This window comes from Pectinophora gossypiella, chromosome 17, assembly GCF_024362695.1.
Source record: "Pectinophora gossypiella chromosome 17, ilPecGoss1.1, whole genome shotgun sequence".
Taxonomy (NCBI): domain Eukaryota; kingdom Metazoa; phylum Arthropoda; class Insecta; order Lepidoptera; family Gelechiidae; genus Pectinophora; species Pectinophora gossypiella.
Window position 1 is genome coordinate 3714902 of NC_065420.1, and position 20130 is coordinate 3735031.

Consider the following 20130-nt stretch of genomic DNA (forward strand, 5'->3'; position numbering starts at 1 on the left):
ATAACGTCAATTAAAAAATGTGTAAGAAATGCCTAGTCCAATTGATTTTTTTTCTTACCTATCATATAAAGCAAAAACAGAAATTCAATTTATTGAATTTCACAATTCATTTGAAAAATATGTAATATTTTTTTCTTTTTACTCCGCACTTGGTGCGACTTATTTTAGAATAAATCTTGCTCAATAAAATTATACTTACCGTTAAATACAATAAAAAACGCAAGTTTTTTATAATGATAAAACACCGGCACCTAAATACGTCGCTGATGACGCGAATTGACGTATCTACATTTTTTGGCGAAACTGATTTGCACCTTTTACAATTGTCAATAAAACACAAATCACTTTAGCAAAAAATTACAGATATGTCAGTTAGAAAAGTCAGCCACGGTATTACGTCACAAAACCGATCTTTTAAAAAAGAAAATGTAAGACGTAACCAATAAAAAAGGTAATTATTATCTTTTTATTATTAGTAGTTTTTTTACTACCAAGTATCACAATGTCGTAATTTAACATTACATTCTGTAATAACTCGTAAAAACGTGATCCCTATAAACATTTGTAAATCTTGTAATGACGATATCCAAACCTCTCTATACAAATATTAGGACGTACTTAATAATAAATAATTAAAGAGAATTATTATTATTTAATAATATATTTAAGAAACTTATAATTTAATAATAATTATGTAAATTCCAAGGAGTTTAAACTAGTGTAATTCGAATTTTTAAGCAATTTATAATAAATAAATACCTACTCGAAGGAGTTAATTGGGCACCTATGAATAGGAATGCAATAGATGGTGGTTTGAAGGAAATCGCTTAAAGCGATAAGGCTGCCTGTATTTCGATATGATCGTCTTGAAAGTTAACTATTAGTAAAAAATTACTTGACAGTAAGTCGCATTAAAAATAAAAAGATAAAGATAAGATTGATTCAAAATTTTCATTCCTTTATTACTTTTAGATGCAATAATATCAGCGAAAAACCTAATGACATATCCATATTAAGAAAATAGGATTTCTATTCTCGAAAAGATTTATTTTCGATGTACTAATTTGCTAAAATGAGAAAGGAGAATGGGCGAAACTGGTCCAAGAACCTCCACTGATGAGACTTATATGTAATGAAAGCTTATACTTTCCCTATGATTCTGGCAAAGTTCTATCAGATTCTGTCCCGGGATTCTTTTTCTACGGCCGTGTTTGTCCTGGCTATGTAGATTTAGTTACTGAGCAACAAATCTTGAGTCGATTTTAGTCCCCCACTGTATTTTATCACATTTTTAGCCAGGACAAACATGGCTGTAGAAAAAGAATCCTGGGACAGAATCTGATAGAACTTTGCCAGAATCATAGGGAAAGTATAAGCTTTCATTACATATAAGTCTCATCAGTGGAGGTTCTTGGACCAAGTTTCATACAAATGTGCCCATTGTCATTTCTAGAAATCCTTTAAAGAGGCGGTACCACGAGGACTGAGGGGGAGCGGGGAGCGAAGGGGGGGGGGGGGGGTGTATGAAAAACCTGGCTAGATAAAAGCTGTTGGTTCAAATCCCGGCTGAGTCACACTTTTCGATTTCATTTTCTTTTTGTGAGGTTTGAACAAAATTGAAGACCGCCCCCGGATCCGCCTCTGTGTACATCCATCTTAAAATATATGTTTATTTTTAGAATAGGTGCCAAGTTAACGTAGCCCAATAATGTAGTATATTAGTGTTACCATAAATTATCTAAAGGCAGGATATTTTAGATGGTTGGTGTTCAAGATCAGACAGGCAGTCGCTGCTATAAAAAATCGGACCTGTCACCTGGCCATCTCGAATGGCAATAATTATCTCTGTTTATCTAAATAGGTACTTACTTAAATTTTTTTAATCAGGTTATTTGTACATATAATACATACAAACCAAATAAGGCAATGTCTAGTAATTGTTATTTATAAAATAATAGTTAAATAAATTTAATCTTCTTAGTCTTTTGAATCGATTAAATCATGGAGGTTTAAGTACTTAAAATTTTATTATCTGCTTCTAAATTTAAATTATTTTGAACGATGTAAAACCCACAAAAAAGGTATTTTATGGTAACATTAAGACATTTATAGAAAAATATATAATAATAAAATTAGATACGCAAAGATCAGTATACTTGGATTCTAAGGATAAATATTGTCTAATTCTAAAGTTTGTTATTTTATGTAAATATAAATAAAAAAATATAATAATTATAATGTAATTAATACTTAGAGTTTAGATATAGGTACGACTGTAAATAATTTGTCAATGTTATTAAAATTACTGTACAAACGATTTTGGTGATCCAGTATGCAATAAACATTTCTTCGGAATATATTTTTTAATTTAACTTTTGGTAAGCAATTTCTTCCAGGCAACTATTGAAGTCTCCATATACAGGGGATGCCACCGCCAGAGTTCCAGAGACGATTTTTTTTTGTATGGTGAACCATACAATATTTTTGAAGTTTGTGTGTCATTTAGAAAAAGCCAAAATTATGGACTACATAAGGTTGGTCATCTATCTTTAATACCCTCCGTAGACCAGGGCTCACAATCCCAGGTTCGAATCCCGGTGGGGACATATCACAAAAATCACTTTGTGATCCCTAGTTTGTTTAGAACATTGCTGGCTGATCATTATATTGTAAGGAAAGAAGTATATTAAAAAGTAAGATGGTTCGATAAGGAAGTATGTAGTCGTTATTTGAGGCATGTCAGGAGCCTTTGAAGGTTCTATAACTGACACCAGGGTTGATGGTGTCGGTCACTGATCTCATAACCCACACGTGAGAAGAAGAATATTTATCTTAGGAGTGGTTGCGAGTTGTTAATAATTTGCGGCACTGCCCACCCCGGTAAGGAATTAGGAATACAAGATGATAGGGCAGTTTCCAACCAGTCAAATCAGTTACTTTTTATTTATCGTCAAAACATGAAATTACTATTAAAGTATGAAAAAGCACACTAAGACGTTGTAGAAAAACGTGATAAAATATCGAACTTACTTATTATTACGTGTTTCTTAATTAAAATATTTAAATAAGTTAAATATTAAAAAGAAATGGTTTTACGTTAGTTTTAGATCTGTCTTTATTTAGTAATCAGAATTTCATAATTTATCTTGAACCTAGTACATGACTCAATTCCATAGTAATTTTAATATTTTTTTTGGGAAAAGTAACTGATTTAACTGCCTGGAAACTAGCGTATGGTTTTACCTTATTGTTGGAATTTCGACCAACAGCAACAAGTTTAATTGTCGACACACTCATACTTTCTGTCCAATGAGAAAAAAGGATTGGATTAGGTTGCGACTGCGGCTACTGGGCGCCTCTAGTGGTGTAGTTGAGTACTTTATTTTTTGTCGAGTACCTTCAAAGAGAATATAATTCACTAGTTACTATTCAGTTGTACGTACCTTCGCCATCTGCCCGAAAAATATTCCAGAAAATACGTAAAGTTATCTTAACTCGAGTAATTAACATAAGCTCACGACTTCATCCCATTTGGGGTAGTCAGAGGTACATCCATCGCAAGATGAACTAAGATTTCACACCATAGCTTTCAGTTAGACTAACGTGATAGGTGGTGAGCCGTGTCGCCGTCTATAAAAGTTGAGCCAACTGTGAACTGTGTGTTTGTGTGTGCGAATAATGAACATAACAGATTATTCTAGAATTAAGTGGTGTACGTAGTGCTAATAATCAAACTCGAGACTTCGGAACTGTCTCGTTGCTACTGGAGTTACCTACTTTAGTTAAAGGTAAATAAATATTACATTACAACTTCGGAAGAGCGGGGTCACCCAACCAACTCAAGCAAATGTTTTCTTATAAGGTGACCCCTGCCCTTGAACTGTATTAAGTAGCTACCTCAAGATACTGAAATAAATATTTTTATTTGATTTTTTTTTCATGAAGCATGGGACTCCGGCTAGGAGGTGGTAAACGCTGACCCCGGATGGTGTGCTGCTATAAGGTAGGACTCTACAATATTTTAGTTCTCGAAATCGGTGTTTCCGTTGATGTGTCGAATCATATTGGGCATGGTATAAGAAAACCAGGTACTTATGCTCAATCTGCTCAATGCTATGACAAGCCGCCATTGCTAGCCTATTGATGACGTAAGTGTTACCGCTGTGTTACCATTAAATTGGTATCTCCATGATTCCAAGGACGTAAATTTTGTTATTGAAAATTAAGTGAATTATTGACTAATATATTTAATTACTATTACTTGTCACATATACAAAAAAATATCAAAACTGTAAGTAAATCTCTAACTAAAAGTTCAATATTTCCTTGCAAAGTAAATATAAGAACATTGGTCGTGGTTAATTTATTTTTTACGAACAGGCAACGCAGGAAAGATTACGTCACTTGAGCTGTGACTTGGGCTAACCTTGAAATGTTAGCTGTCAGCTAACATGTCAGATAACACTATTTTAAACGCGGTAAGAACCCGTTATTATGTGTTTTAATTATGATTATAACCACGTAAACTTAAAACTCTGTAATACTTAGACCAAAAAGACCTACAAAAACATAAATTTTATAATTATGACAACAAATGGTTCATAATTTCACCACTGTTTACAAATAATTTGCTGGGCTGTGTCTGAACTTTTGCTCTTTGATTATACGCATAGGTAGGTACCTAATTCAAAAATGTCTTCACGATTATAACCCAATGGGGTTGCCAGAGGTACATCCATTCCAAGGTGAACTAAGTACCCACACCTTCTCCGAGCTTTCTGTGTCCTCAGAGACCAACGTGGTGAGCCGTAACGCCGTCTATAATGGTCGAAACAACTGTGTTTTCACTAACTGCACTTACGATAAATTAATAACTCATTGTTACAAGTCCGGTACCGGGGTTCGAACCGGCGTTTACCGTTTGAGAAGCAACTTAAAGTACGCGGACAGAATACGAGTGTACGGTCACGAGCATTAATATGTATACACTTTGGTACCATGTGACATTAACTTTTTGACAAATCGAACTGTAAGTTTCACTAAAGTGGGTACATTATATTGCTCATGACTGTACATACCTACTTTGACATGACATTGAAACAGTTTATTTTCGCTAGTTTGATTCATTGATCATCAAATCACCTTACCTTACCTACACATGACCAACCAACCTACCTTACCTTACCTTACCACCTACCTACCTATTACCTTTGTACACATGACTGAATCAAAACCAAAACTCAAACAACGAACAAGCGATCGTTTTGATATCAGTTTTGTTTATCGCCTTTAGGTATTAGAAAGAAAACAAAATAAGATATTGATAACACTTTTATTCCTCCGATTCCCAACAATACAAATACAGATACGAAAAATAATTTATTAACACAATAAATACACATAAATGCGAAGATGCTTCTTCTACATTTTACTACTTATGAGTTTTAGTGTCCTTAAATAATGTTCATAATATAATTTACAAAAAACACATTTAACCTCCTTGGTATATTTAAATTGTTAAATACAATTATCACAAAATGGAAATATTCATAAATAGAATGCAACTTATAATCTTAGAAACAACTTTTATTAAAAAAAAAACGTTTAAAACCATTGTAAAAAGTGACCATAATAGCAAGATTCAAAAACACAGCAATAATAATTATTTACATAAGAACGTAAGGTACATAATAATTTTAATGATTTAAGAACAAAACTTACAGTGTAGACCTTCAAAAATAAAATTGCTTTTCTGACTTGATAATAATTTCAAATAATACATATTTATGTATTAAAATAATATTATTATAATAAAATTTAAAGTTTGCACAGGAGTGGAGTGCAAAGTTGAAGTATGAACTATTTGCTCATACATTAGGGCACGCGTTTCGCGCTCACTTGGCTCTTCCATCCTCTTTCTACCGTGATTACAATATACCTACTATGATATTGTATATGAACTCTTTTTGTCAGTCAAAGTCAACTTATATTCAATTTAGATTTAATATTTTCCGAAAACAATTTGGTTTTTAAAGAATTGTACAATAAAATTGAATTGTACGAACGTTCCCTCCTATTACACTAGCCTCATATTGTACTAGCCTCCGCGGCACGGCAACTGCGTCGCGCGCGTCGCGATTTATATCGAGGGCTTCGATCGACAGAGGCAGCGAATGCTATCTACGCAGATAATCGTCGTACGGCCATTGGTAGAACGAAGCCCTCGATATAATTAGCGACGGCGTCACTGTGCCGCGGGGGCTGGTTTAATTAACCGACCTTTAGCAAGTCAAGTGACATTGGTGAGAAACTACCAATATTGCAACATGTGTAAGGCTTCACATAATCGACCAACTACGCTTAAATTACTTAAAAACTCTTCCACAAGCTTCAACAAATTAAAACTAGCATCATTTAGAATCTAAGCCTCAGGTGCTAAGGAAAATTGACCTATATAAACTAGAGCTTTAACCTCATAATGCTCTGGAAGTATTATCTGCATCCTGGTCCTGTTGTTTAATGAGGTTCCAATAGAAACCTTTTTGTTTCTTCAGCTGATCGTGGGTGCCCATCTGTGGGATAAGAAAAGATAAGATAAACTTTATATACATAAAACAGTATATAAAAGTTGGCGCCATATTGAATTTAGTGTGACGTCACATAGCCTTTAACCACCGGACAATCAAGACGCTTCTAGTGACACCTCATCTGTTAAATTCTTAGCGGTGGTTTAAAAGTTAGAAGGGAACAGACGTACATACATGCATACAAACACTCCTTTTTTCTTCGCCGCAGTGGGGTAAAATTAACTTTGCCATCTTAGACCAGACATGGGGCCGTCCAATAATCATACGAGGCACGAGAGAGGGGGAGGGGTCCATGAAAAAATCACGAAATATCATAAGGGGGGAGGGAGGGTGTAGTAATATATCACGAGTATTTATTTTTTCGGCAAACGCGCGATACTGAACCGAATCCGTTCCGTGCAATTATTTTTTCCTCAAACGTGTACAAAAATATTATTGTCAAAGAAGAATTTACGAAGTGGGCGAATGATCTTTTACTTAAAAATACACGTGATATGGGATAGGGGGTGGGGGGGGGGGTTAGTCTTGAACCTCACCATGTATCACCAAGGGGGAGGGGGAGGAAAAAACATCACATGATTAATGGACGGCCCCCATGTCTTGCAGTAGAAATTAGAATGAAAGAAAAGTCCCGGGTTCTAAATCCTAGTTTGATCAGGACGTTGTAAGTTGATCAACACATGTGACCAGGGTTGTTAATGATTTGTGTCAACCCACACAAGAGAAGAATCTTATTTAAAATGCATCAGAGACTCACCTCAACAATTTTCCCTCTATTGAGCACGACGATCAGATCAGCATTCATGATGGTTGACAGTCTATGAGCTATCACCAAAACGGTGCGGCCTTTAGCAGCTGTCTCCAACGCCGTTTGGACTACCTTCTCACCAGCTGAGTCCAAGGCACTGAAAAACAACGAGTTGTTTGAGTATTCGTATTTTGAATTAAATTGTAGAGCCAATGTGACGTCACACGGCCACTGAGAGACCGATTGAATTGATAAATGATTGAAAGTAATTCAGATGGAGATACAAATGCATGAGCACAGGCGCGCTCTTCAACGTAGCGCGAGCTATGGCAGTCCTCTGTTTCTCGCCCCCACTGAGCGATGACTCGCCCCCACACTACAGTATTATGCCCTTGTTTATACTGGTTTATTATCAAAAGCGTTGTACTGACCTAGTAGCGTCATCCAGTATAACATGTTTAACATACATAACATAAACAGCCTATGTCCTACTGCTGACCACAGGCGTTCCGTCAATCACCCGGAGGGGTATGGAGCATACTCCACCACGCTGCTCCTATGCGGGTTGGTGGAGGTGTTTTGAGCTAGCCCGGGACCGACGGACTAATGTGCATTCCGATGCACATCATCTTACTTTTTCGAACAATCACGTGATTTACCCTACAGTGTCCTTGCGAAACAAAGGACAGTCTCATGTGATTCCGACAATTTCCTCATCAGGAATTTAACCCGGACCTCCAGATTGTGAGCCCCAACGCTTTAACCTATGATGTAATGACCAAAATGTTTATTATTGGTTTATTATTATAAGGGTACAACTGACCTAGTAGCCTCATCCAGTATGAGCACAGGCGGGTTCTTTAACACGGCGCGGGTTACGACTATCCTCTGTTTCTGGCCCCCACTGAGCGACACGTCTCGCCCCCATACTAGAGTATTATGCTCTTGTTTATACTGGTTTATTATTATAAGCATAGTACTGACCTAGTAGCCTCATCCAGTATGAGCACAGGCGGGTTCTTCAACACGGCGCGGGCTATGGCTATCCTCTGTTTCTGGCCCCCACTGAGCGACATGCCTCGCTCCCCCACTAGAGTGTTATAACCGTCAGGAAAGCCTAAGATGAACTCGTGTGCGTTTGCTGTTTTTGCTGCGTTCATTATCTGGAATTGAATAAAATAACATAACATAAGCTCACGACAATGTCCCAATTAACCCTTTCACGGACAGATATCATGGGTCATTGATGATTCATAGTAGGTAATATGACACCTTGTGATTAGTGGTTCTGTCCTTAAAAGTGTTAACAAAACTGCATGTCATTTAGTGTTTGAGGGTGTAGATATGCTTAATGCACCCGAGTTGCGAATCGTACTTTCTCCTGAGTGATACATACTACACCTACAAGCAAAATGGCAAAAAATGTTATATACCTAATCATTTTCATATTGAAAATTCGTTTCATAATGGAGAGTTGCACGCGATTGTATTTTTTTAATTGATTGTTCTATTCTTTTTTTTAAATACGGTCAGCCATCTCACCCTCTACAACTAGTAACATTTTGTTACGAACTTATTTGTCGTTTGACATGTTGTCACAAAATTTAAATTTAGAAAGCGGTGAAATTATTTTCCTATCACTTATTTGTATGACAGTTAATGCTGTATTGCCCCCTTTTAAAAAAAGTCTTTTCCCGCGTAGGTTTATTACATAAACAGCCTACATACGTCCCACTGCTGGGCACAGGTCTCCCCTCAATCAACCGGAGGGGGGTATGGAGCATACTCCACCACGCTGTTCCACTGCGGGACCAACGGCTTAACGTGCCCTCCGAAGCACGGAATCATGTTACTTTTTCGGACAATCAGGTGATTCAAGCCTAAAAAGTCCTTACCAAACAAAGAACAGTCTCACAAAGTAATTTCGACAATGTCCCCATCGGGAATCGAACCCAGACCTCCAGATCGTGACCCTAACGCTCTAACCACTCGACCACGGAGGCTGTTACGGAGGCGTAGGTTTATTACGAAGAGCTTTTATAAAACGCACTCATCTCACCTCGGCATCGCTAGCGTCCGGTTTCCCGTAACGGATGTTCTCTTTGACCGTGGTCGCGAACAGCACGGGCTCCTGGCTGATCAGCCCGAGCGCGCGCCCGCGGAGCCACCTGCAGTCCATCTCGCGGATGTCCACGCCGTCTATCGTCACCTGACCTTCATTTACGTCGTAGAATCTGGAATAGAGGATTTATGTATTGGCCTGTCTGGTCCAATGACTTTCCGTTCCCAAAAAACGACACACACACACACACACACACACAATCGCACGCACGCACGCACGCACGCAGCTCATGAAAACGACACACACGCACACACACACACACGCACACACACACACACGCACACACACACACACGCACACACACACACACGCACACACACACACACGCACACACACACACACACACACACGCACGACAGGAACGCATCTGCTCTGAGATCGTCTAGATCAGCTCTGAGCTGCTAATGTACATAAACAAACATAATAATAATAATAACGAGCTTTATTACCAAGCCTTTAGGCAGATAAATAAATTATTCTATTATATTAAACGTCAAAGTCAGTTTGTTTGTTCGACCGATTATGGGGGTACAGAATATAACATAGGGTACTTTCCAAGGGGTTTAAAAAGGCCACAATGAATCTCACGATTTATCGTCATACGTGTCTGTGAATACTGAGTATTGTGTGACATACCTTTCTAACAAAGCTGCAATAGTAGACTTCCCGTTCCCTGAAGTGCCCACAATAGCTACGGTTTTACCCGCTGGTATCTTCAAATTGAAATGTCTCAATACGACCTGAAAACAATAATACACGTTCGAAAGTGAGTAGAACGGAACGTAATATTGATAAGAAAGTAGGAGAGAATACTATGGAAGGATAATTAATGGAGATTTGCTTGTTTATGGTATGAATTTAAAAAGGATTGTCTATGATTATTGAGGTCGGAGAGTAAAGGCAGCTTTTTTTTTGTAAAAAAAGGAGAAAATAAAAGGAGTGAAGATAAATAAAATATCCCTGTATTATTCTACCACTGCCCTATTTTTCCCTAAAAAAGTAGCTTGGAGAGTATTTTACAGAAATGCTGCACCGACAAGAGCGTGGCTCTTAAATTGAAGATGATGATTCTATATCGCATATAAATGTATGTGGGATAAGCAAGAGGTCGAATATTGATTTTTGAAAGAAGAATAATGAAGGAAAGATGGATGATTGAGTTGAAACGAATGGAGTGAACGGATTGAAAGGAGTGATTCTGAAAGGGTAGATCACATTGAAACAATTCATCTAAAACATCATTACGTGAGTGCGTTATAAATGTTAACAGCGTCAAATATTGCTTTTGAAATGAACTGATTCAATTAGACCTTTTTAAACCCCCATATCTAAATAGTGTCGTGGCGTGTATATATTTTTGTATTACTAATTACTTACCGCTTCAGGTCTCGTGGGGTAAGAAAAGGTCACGTTCTTAAACTCGATGTCACCCAGAAACTCGTGGTACTTGATCGTCTTCGTGCCTGACGTGTCCATCGTTGGCTCCTTGTTTATGTACTGCACAAAAACGTTCTATATTTAAAAACTTTTTTTTAAATTTCATAACATCTTTTGTTGACATATCCCTGAACGAAGGATCATTTACGACACAGTTACTTTACAGACATCTGAACGGTCCAATAAAACAATCTGAAATGTTCTAGATCTTTCTAGAACGTTAATCTCACCTCAAACACTCGTCCTCCCGCACTGATGCCCTTGACCACAGATCCAAATAACAGAGACAGCTGTGCCACAGATCTCTGCACGGTCTGGGCGTTGACTAGAAATGCCATAACGTCTCCCGCTGACATCTGACCGGTTGACATCAGGTGACCACCGAGGAACATTGTTGCTAGTACCATACTGGAAAGAAGAGATTCACAGTGTTGGGTAGGTTAGGTTAGGCACCGGGCTCGCATTTAAGTGACTACTTTCAGTTATCGTTTGCCTTTTTAAGTATATCCCATCACATTCTCTATAAACTAGTCAACCAAACCTACAACTTGAGCACATAAATACGCACACCCGGCCTCGTAATTCAGAACTAGCAATTGGTGATAGCCACATAACAGAAAAAAGTCGAATATCTTTGAATAAAACGACTATGGGGCAGGCGTCGACAAAAAATCTGCCAGATCAATGTCAAATGCATACAAACGTCAAAAAGTCAGTAAAAACTCCATATAAATTCGTTGACGACAAAATTGACCCATCTATTATGTTCCTTTAATGTACGGTAATATGTGATCAAGCCATTGCCTTTCGTCAAAATCCCTCTGCCGGTTACTCAAAAGACGATCTGTATGTCGTTATTCGATCCTCAGCAGTAACTGTCAGTACTATTCAAAGGCGGAGGACGGGAGTCCTAGTACGGCTTTAAAATAGACTGCTCTGGACGCCATCACTCTCGCGTCAGACAGAGTACTGCGGGGCGGAAGGCACGAGGGAAACCACTGCCTTATTTTTCCCTAAAAAGTAGCATGTAGAGGAATGCTACACCGACAAGAGCGTAGCTCTTAGTGATGATTATGGAACATTATCCTACAGCCGGGCTTGTTAAAAGATTTACAGGCTATTCTCAGAGGCAGATAAAAAACCATTTTAAAATTAAAAAGTACGTTTCCAGTCCGCTTTGTTCCGTACGTACGAATTCAGGGTAAAGAATGCTACACCGACAAGATTGACTGATGGCTGAGATGGCTTTTAAATTAGTGATGATGATTCGATCCTCAGTCCAGTATAGAAAACCTCAACTCACCCGTTCAGAAACAAGTTAGTCCCAGCTTGGAATAATCCTACTCCAAGCCCCAGCTCCATGCTCATATCAGCAGCAGCTTCGCATTCCTCAGCGAACATTCTCGCTTCGTTCTCTTCGCCCGCGAACGCTCGAACCGTACGCATGTTTGATATCGCTTCTTCTGCGACTAGCGTTGCTTTCTCTATCTGTGGATTTCATCACACATTGTGTAGTATCACGTCTGTATCCCCGATGGCGGTCAGAGGTGTACTGTAAAATCCTGAAGCAGCTGCGCTTGGCGGCTCAATAGTAATCTTAACAGCAGGACTGATGAGGTTGATATTTCACCTCGCAACGCACACGATAAGAAGAAGCCCGAAGGACTACTCTGTTGTTGAATTCTATAATAATCAACTTTAAGTTTACCTGCTGCACCTCAGTGCTCCACTGTGGGTTGGAGGAGTTTTTACGGCTAATATCCGGAACCATCCGGCTGATTGGGGCTAATATCTAGGTATGCGCCATACCTCATCAGGGTGTCTCATCAGGTTAAATTCAAATTAAGAATATGTTTATTCAGCAGACAACATTATCATCAACATAGTTACGCTTTGAATCGTCAATTTGTATTTTTTTTTTACCTTTGATAGGTTTGCTCTTGACCTCAGACTTGCCCGAAGGCATTGACGAGGCCTAAGAATGAGCTCGCTCGCCCAGAAATCAGTCGAGTTATATGCATTTGGAAATACAGAAGACGGCAGAGAATTCCACTCTTTAGCAGTGCGCATAATGAAGGAATCGTCCGAAGCGGTTGGGATATCCACCAAATAGGGATGGAACCCAGCCGTAAATCCGAAGACAAAAGAGGAAACGGTGGAATGAAACTACTGCAGTTTCTCACAGCCTGTATAGCCGGGAGAAAGAAGCTGCTACTGTTGATTGACAAGAGGGCAATTCCAATGACGTACAGTCTCTCTATTCAATCTCTATTCATATGGAGTCCAGGCCGCGTTTATGTAATCAATAATGTTTGTGTGTGTGTGTGTGTGTAATACCTGCTAGATACAGTCATGAGCAATATCATGTACCCACTTTAGAACTCTGTCGCACTATCATATTTGACATTTAATGAGACTTACGGTTTAATTCGTCAAAAAAGTTAATGTAACATGGTTTCAAAGTGTATACATATTAGTACTCGTGACCGTACGCATGCTGTTTATGATATGTTATGTGAGTTTACCTGTTGCTGAGCTTCTCTAGACAGCTTTCTCAGTAAGGAGCCAATGAAGGTGCCTCCGATGACCACAGACGGTACACACACCATCGTCAGCCCTGTCAGGTGCGGTGAGATCACCAGCAGACTCACTGCGGATCCTACCACCTGGAAAATATAAGAAAACGATTGTATATAAGGTTATATTGGATTTTCATTGTGTCCAATAAAGTGATAGGTAGTTAGGATCATAAGTAGGTGTGATCGTCAGTCTATCCTCTTCGCACTCGTTAGAAACGCGCGCAATAGCAACGTACAGAACTTTAAAACTTGAATATAACTGTCAACTCCTAATTTTATTTTCAGTTATACCCGTCATTTTTTTATTCGCCGAAAAGGAAAGGGACGGATGATGACAACAGTTAAGTTTTAAAATGAATAAATAACCCGGGCGAATAAAATAGGCATCTCACTCATGTGCACCTCTTGTGTGCTATCAACTTAATTCTGTCGGGTTATTGGCTAATAAAAGATTTTGGAAGGGTTTTTAATATTCTGCCTAAATTGACGTGTGTTCCATAAATAGGATGCCTGTCGATTACCCGTCCCTTTCCTTTTCAGCGGATACGAAAATGACAGGTATAACTTAAAATAAAATTAGATGGTGAGTACAGGAATCAGGTTATTTAAGCCTCCTTGGTCCAGTGGTTGAGCGTTGGGCTCACGATCCGGAAGCCCCGAGTTTGAATCCCGGTGGGGATATATCACAAAAATCACTTTGTGATCCTTAGTTTGATTAGGACTTTACAGGCTGATCACCTGATTGTCCGAAAGTAAGACGATCCGAGCTTAGGAAGGCACGTTAAGCCGGTGGTCCCGGTTACTTCTTACTGATGTAAACTAAGTACGTAGTCGTTACATGAGTCATGTCAGGGGCCTTTGGCGGCTCAATAATAACCCTGACACCAGGGTTGATAAGGTTGGTATTCCACCTCACAATCCACACGATAATAAGAAGATTTGGGCTATTTTAGGATTGTGTTTTAACTTTTGATGTTTGAAGAAGTCTGAAGTTCTGAAAGCATTTACCTGTGTAATAGCTCGCAAACCACCCGATATGGTTTGTTTGAAGGAACTCTTGAAATCTTGAACATCTACTGTTAATCTGAAATTTACAAATATGTTAAAATTAATGTGGATTGATCAACATTCGTAGACTGTGGTAAAAAACGCCGATTTTTTTATAATATATATAATAATAGTTTTACCACTTCGCATACATTTATTTTAAGTAGTTACAAAAGGATAGACCGATGAATATAACAAGGATTAAAAAGTAAAGAATTTTTTTTAGTCATACTCTTTTCTTTTGTTTTTTTTTTAATCTACTAAGTGTTTCTCAACTCCTAATTTTATTTTCAGTTATACCCGTCATTTTTTTATTCGCCGAAAAGGAAAGGGACGGATGATGACAACAGTTAAGTTTTAAAATGAATAAATAACCCGGGCGAATAAAATAGGCATCTCACTCATGTGCACCTCTTGTGTGCTATCAACTTAATTCTGTCGGGTTATTGGCTAATAAAAGATTTTGGAAGGGTTTTTAATATTCTGCCTAAATTGACGTGTGTTCCATAAATAGGATGCCTGTCGATTACCCGTCCCTTTCCTTTTCAGCGGATACGAAAATGACAGGTATAACTTAAAATAAAATTAGATGGTGAGTACAGGAATCAGGTTATTTAAGCCTCCTTGGTCCAGTGGTTGAGCGTTGGGCTCACGATCCGGAAGCCCCGAGTTTGAATCCCGGTGGGGATATATCACAAAAATCACTTTGTGATCCTTAGTTTGATTAGGACTTTACAGGCTGATCACCTGATTGTCCGAAAGTAAGACGATCCGAGCTTAGGAAGGCACGTTAAGCCGGTGGTCCCGGTTACTTCTTACTGATGTAAACTAAGTACGTAGTCGTTACATGAGTCATGTCAGGGGCCTTTGGCGGCTCAATAATAACCCTGACACCAGGGTTGATAAGGTTGGTATTCCACCTCACAATCCACACGATAATAAGAAGATTTGGGCTATTTTAGGATTGTGTTTTAACTTTTGATGTTTGAAGAAGTCTGAAGTTCTGAAAGCATTTACCTGTGTAATAGCTCGCAAACCACCCGATATGGTTTGTTTGAAGGAACTCTTGAAATCTTGAACATCTACTGTTAATCTGAAATTTACAAATATGTTAAAATTAATGTGGATTGATCAACATTCGTAGACTGTGGTAAAAAACGCCGATTTTTTTATAATATATATAATAATAGTTTTACCACTTCGCATACATTTATTTTAAGTAGTTACAAAAGGATAGACCGATGAATATAACAAGGATTAAAAAGTAAAGAATTTTTTTTAGTCATACTCTTTTCTTTTGTTTTTTTTTTAATCTACTAAGTGTTTCTCGGAATCATCATCACCAATTTAAGAGCCACGCTCTTGTTGGTGCAGCATTTTCCATGTTACTTTTTTTAGGGAAAAATAGGGCAGTGGTTTCCCTTTTGCCTTCCGCCCAATAAATAAAGAATGAGAAATTAAATTACCTATTGACAAGTTCCCCGGTTCGCTCCCGGTCGAAAAATGCCATGTCCTGGTTGAGTATGGACACGAACAGGTCCTGTTTCATCTGTGACGCGACGCGCTCTCCTACTTGAGACAGAAGGTGGATGTACATGAATGTGAACGCTGCCTGGAAGGGAGTAGTATGTTGGGTTAATAGGTTAGGTAGTTAAGAAGAGAAGAATACAAAGTTATTACTATATTTATTTATTACATTATTTAGTTAATGCCATCCTGTGGGTCAGTGGTTGTCCTTTATACAGAGCAAACTAGCGAGTCATCATAATAAGTATGTAATAAGTAAGTATAAACGCGGTAAACGCGCTCGGTCTGCGATTGTTGAAGTTAAGCAACTTTCGCAAAGGCCGGTCATAGGATGGGGGACCACAAAAAAAAAGGTTTCATCTCGAGCTCCTTCATGCTTCGGAAGGCACGTTAGGCCGTTGGTCCCGGCTGCATTAGCAGTCGTTAATAACCATCAATCCGCACTGGGCCCGCGTGATGGTTTAAGGCCCGATCTCCCTATCCATCCGTAGGGAAGGCCCGTGCCCCAGCTGTGGGGACGTTAATGGGCTGATGATGATGAAGTAAGTATAATAAGTGAAGACTACTATTTTATCAGCGGAATGATAAAATAATTATATGCTGTAGGGTCAAGTAGGGGATCCTGGATCACGACACTCGCTTCGCTCGCATACTGTTGGGCTGCCGGTTTGGCTAAGACATCACAGGCTGAGCCGTGCTTTGCAAGGCACTATACTAAGCCTTTGGTCCCGGTTACTAGCTACTTACTGATAAGTGAGTAATCGTTACATGAACCATGTCAGGGGCCTTTGGCAGCTCAATAATAACACACCAGGGTTGATGAAGCTGGTATTCCACCTCACAACCCACACGATAAGAAGAAGATAAAAAGAAGATCACAGGCTGATCACCTGATTGTCTGAAAGTATTATGTATATGCCAGACTGTCCCAGGACATAGGCCTCCTCCTTATAGCGACATGCCTGTCTGTCGCTTCTTCTCTCTCTGGCATATAATTTATTATAATATTATTGTACACCTTTGACACACATGATAGTATTCTTAACCTTGCCAAGATTGCCAACATGCCCTTACATTCAGAGGTCAAACAGAGGTTATATGATAGATATCTTATTAAGTAAAATATATCGATCTATTTGGCCTATTTGGCTACCTAAACAAATGAGTTGCGTTTTGTAAATTTCAAAAAAGGAATGCTTGTGGAAGTTGTAGTATATTATATTTTTATTTTTGGTAGGGAAGATGTCATAAATAAGCATTGTGAATAGAACTTTCGCATATTGCATTCAAAAATATTGAAGGTCATTAATAGTGCAAGTGTTAGGGCATTTAGGACAGCATAAAAGGTGAGCCATAGTTTGTGGTGATACTCCACACTTGCACTTATCGCATCCATCAACCTCACCAGCCAACCTCACTGTTTTCATTTAGAAGATAATTTCTATTTAAGTTTTATACATATTTATTTATACTAATATAATAATACTTCACCATCACGACACGACATCACGGAATGGTATCCCAGAGACGGCAAAAGGCGAAGAGGGAGGCCAATCAAAAGATGGGAGGACGACCTACCTAAGGGATGGAGACGATACACACAAAGTAGAGCAGATTGGCGCATGATGGAGGAGGCCTATGTCTCGGGACAGCCCGATTAGAATAAGTACTACATATAATAAACCTATGTAAAGTAGAATTGTACATCGGTGAATAAAGGCTATTTTTATTTATTTATTTATTTATAATAATACTTAGATATATGTTTTGTTGTTGTAATTGTGAATGCCGTGTCACCAGTAGTTGGGGCACATATACAAAAATTAACTTAAGACTTGAATTTTTTGAACTTTACCATATAATGTGTACTGTTGGTTTACCTATCTAAATAAATAAATTTAAAAAAATCTCCCTCCCTCTTCTAATTCTTGTCAGGACGTTAGGGAAACTCATAAAGAGAAAATTAAATCAAAAAAGTTCTGACTCAAACAGCTCTTATCAACAATAAGAAATATCCTAGTCACAAACCAAAAACAATACATTACCTGTCCCATATACAAGGATATTAACTTGATAGCCGGCAGTTTGATTTGTTCTATGAAGTCCGCCTGACTGCTCTTCATATTTGCTAATACATTGACTATGACTCCAAGCATGGCGGGAATGTAGACATTCAGGAATGCCACTGCTAATGCAGACTGGAATAAAAGAATTAGGTTAAGGTTTTATGACCCAAAGTCCTTTTAAAGTGCGCAATAAATGTTCATTCAAAAATCTGTCAGCCAATATTTATGAATTTCTTAGGATTGAGAGGTTACAAATATAATGTTATTTTTATTTTAAATGCATCTTTATTAATATTAGCAGCTGGACAAATATTTACAAGTTCAATAAATAGTAAAAAAATTAAAAAAAGTGAATAAGTTTACTTACACCGACAGCAGCAGCCAACAGCCATTTATGAGGCTTTAGGTATAGATATAGTCTTTTCCAGTCAAACTTAGCACTATCATCGTTTATCTTTGACCCTCTCTGTATTACCCTAGAATTTGACTGTGCCTTACAGTAAGCCACTCCATTATCTAACAACAAACGAGCAGCAAGGCCTACACTAACACCTGTACACAACTTCCAAGGGCTGCAAATTAAAAAAATATTGGACTTTGCACTTTTTTCTGGACAATTTTTGACTTCAGAAAAATAACGTTTCACAATTTTTGACGGTTTCGATTTTATCAAATTTGTAAAGTGCGTATTGGTTTTCACTGGTAGCAACCTGTAACGACAAAGTTTCAGTGAGATTGTATAAGTAATTGGAAGAAAACATAGGGTAATAGGTTATGAAACTTTACCTTTGCCTCATTAGCAAACATGAATGATTTTGCAACAATTGCCACATTTTTAGAAATAAATATAACCTGCTCTTTTTAAAAAATAGCTAATGACACATATTTTTATTTAATTTTAACTAGAATTACGTGATTTCTATAGCCAATTTTTTTTTTTTTTGTTTTGGTTTTCCCCGAAGGGTAAGGCAAAGGGAACTATGCCCATACAGCCATGTCTTACGTATTTTTTTTCTTGATGATTGATGAAATGATGAAAGATGATGATGATGAAACCTAAGCCCCCACCCTCGGAGCAGACTCCTACTCCGAACCCCAAACGAATTAACTCAAAAGTCCGCATAAACTTTTGAGTTATGAAGCGGCTTCCCGGCACGAAGCGAAAATAGGCAGATACACTTTGTTTATTGAATACTCCAATATAATAACACTCGCGAATGTCTTCCGACTAACTTAATGCGATCATTAACCACAAAACACCACTTCGTATTAATTATTTAGATTACTCAATGAAGAAAGCAACTGTCCCGTTCCCGTTACCCGCCGAAAAGCCTTTCTATAGCCAAATTGATTGAAAACAAAATGTCAAAACTGTCAAAACTCAAAACCTAGCGTTTACAGAGCACTCAAAACGTCTATTGAAAATAGATTTTGTCAATAATAATAAAGCTTTATTTCAGAAAAAATTCCATACATACAAAATATAACACAATTAAAATATAATAATAAAATTTACAAAAATAACAACACCTGACAATAATAACAATACTTAAATAACTATCATAGTACACCACTACTTTGCAATCGCATGATGTGAGAGTCGAAACTTGTCGCAATACTTCTAATGATGGTGTTAGAACTGGACATTACTCTCTGCATGAGAGAAGCAACACGTTTCCTTAACACAGCTGCAAAACCATCTGTGCGCCAGAAACAGAACATCCCAGAGGCACTACAATATCTAGGCAACCGAAACTAAACTAGTGCGCAATTATTTGTATTGTGTTTTCCCGGTTTTATTCGATTTGTATACCATTTGAAGTTTAAGTAGATTGATATGCTGGTTTCATTGTGTTAGGTAGTTTTTGGTTTCATTAAATCACCACTGCAAAGAAAACAAGTAATAAAGTTGTAATAAAGTTAACCGTAACGTTTAGTTCTTACAATAAAACGCCCAACATTTTTATTGTTTTTTTTTTTTTTGGTTATTTTTACCCGTACTGAGCAGTCAAAGAAG

At 37.9% G+C, this 20130-nt stretch overlaps 1 protein-coding gene across 2 annotated transcripts; it reads right to left on the reverse strand.

Annotated features, from left to right (window-relative positions):
- Positions 1-5318: 5318 nt before the first annotated feature.
- Positions 5319-19042, reverse strand: LOC126374324 (mitochondrial potassium channel ATP-binding subunit). 2 transcript variants are annotated; one of them, XM_050020888.1, is made up of 14 exons: positions 18900-19042; positions 18481-18823; positions 18093-18245; positions 15987-16132; positions 14482-14557; positions 13420-13560; positions 12198-12382; positions 11125-11302; positions 10835-10954; positions 10094-10197; positions 9395-9569; positions 8320-8498; positions 7345-7492; positions 5319-6572 (listed from the first exon to the last, which is right to left on the reverse strand). In XM_050020888.1, exons 1-14 carry the CDS (start codon positions 18944-18946, stop codon positions 6474-6476), a joined length of 2094 nt encoding a protein of 697 aa, XP_049876845.1. In that variant the 5' UTR covers positions 18947-19042; the 3' UTR covers positions 5319-6473. The 2 variants fall into 2 exon arrangements, with proteins under 2 accessions (XP_049876845.1, XP_049876844.1); XM_050020887.1 differs by lacking the exon at positions 14482-14557 and adding an exon at positions 15538-15613.
- Positions 19043-20130: the final 1088 nt, after the last annotated feature.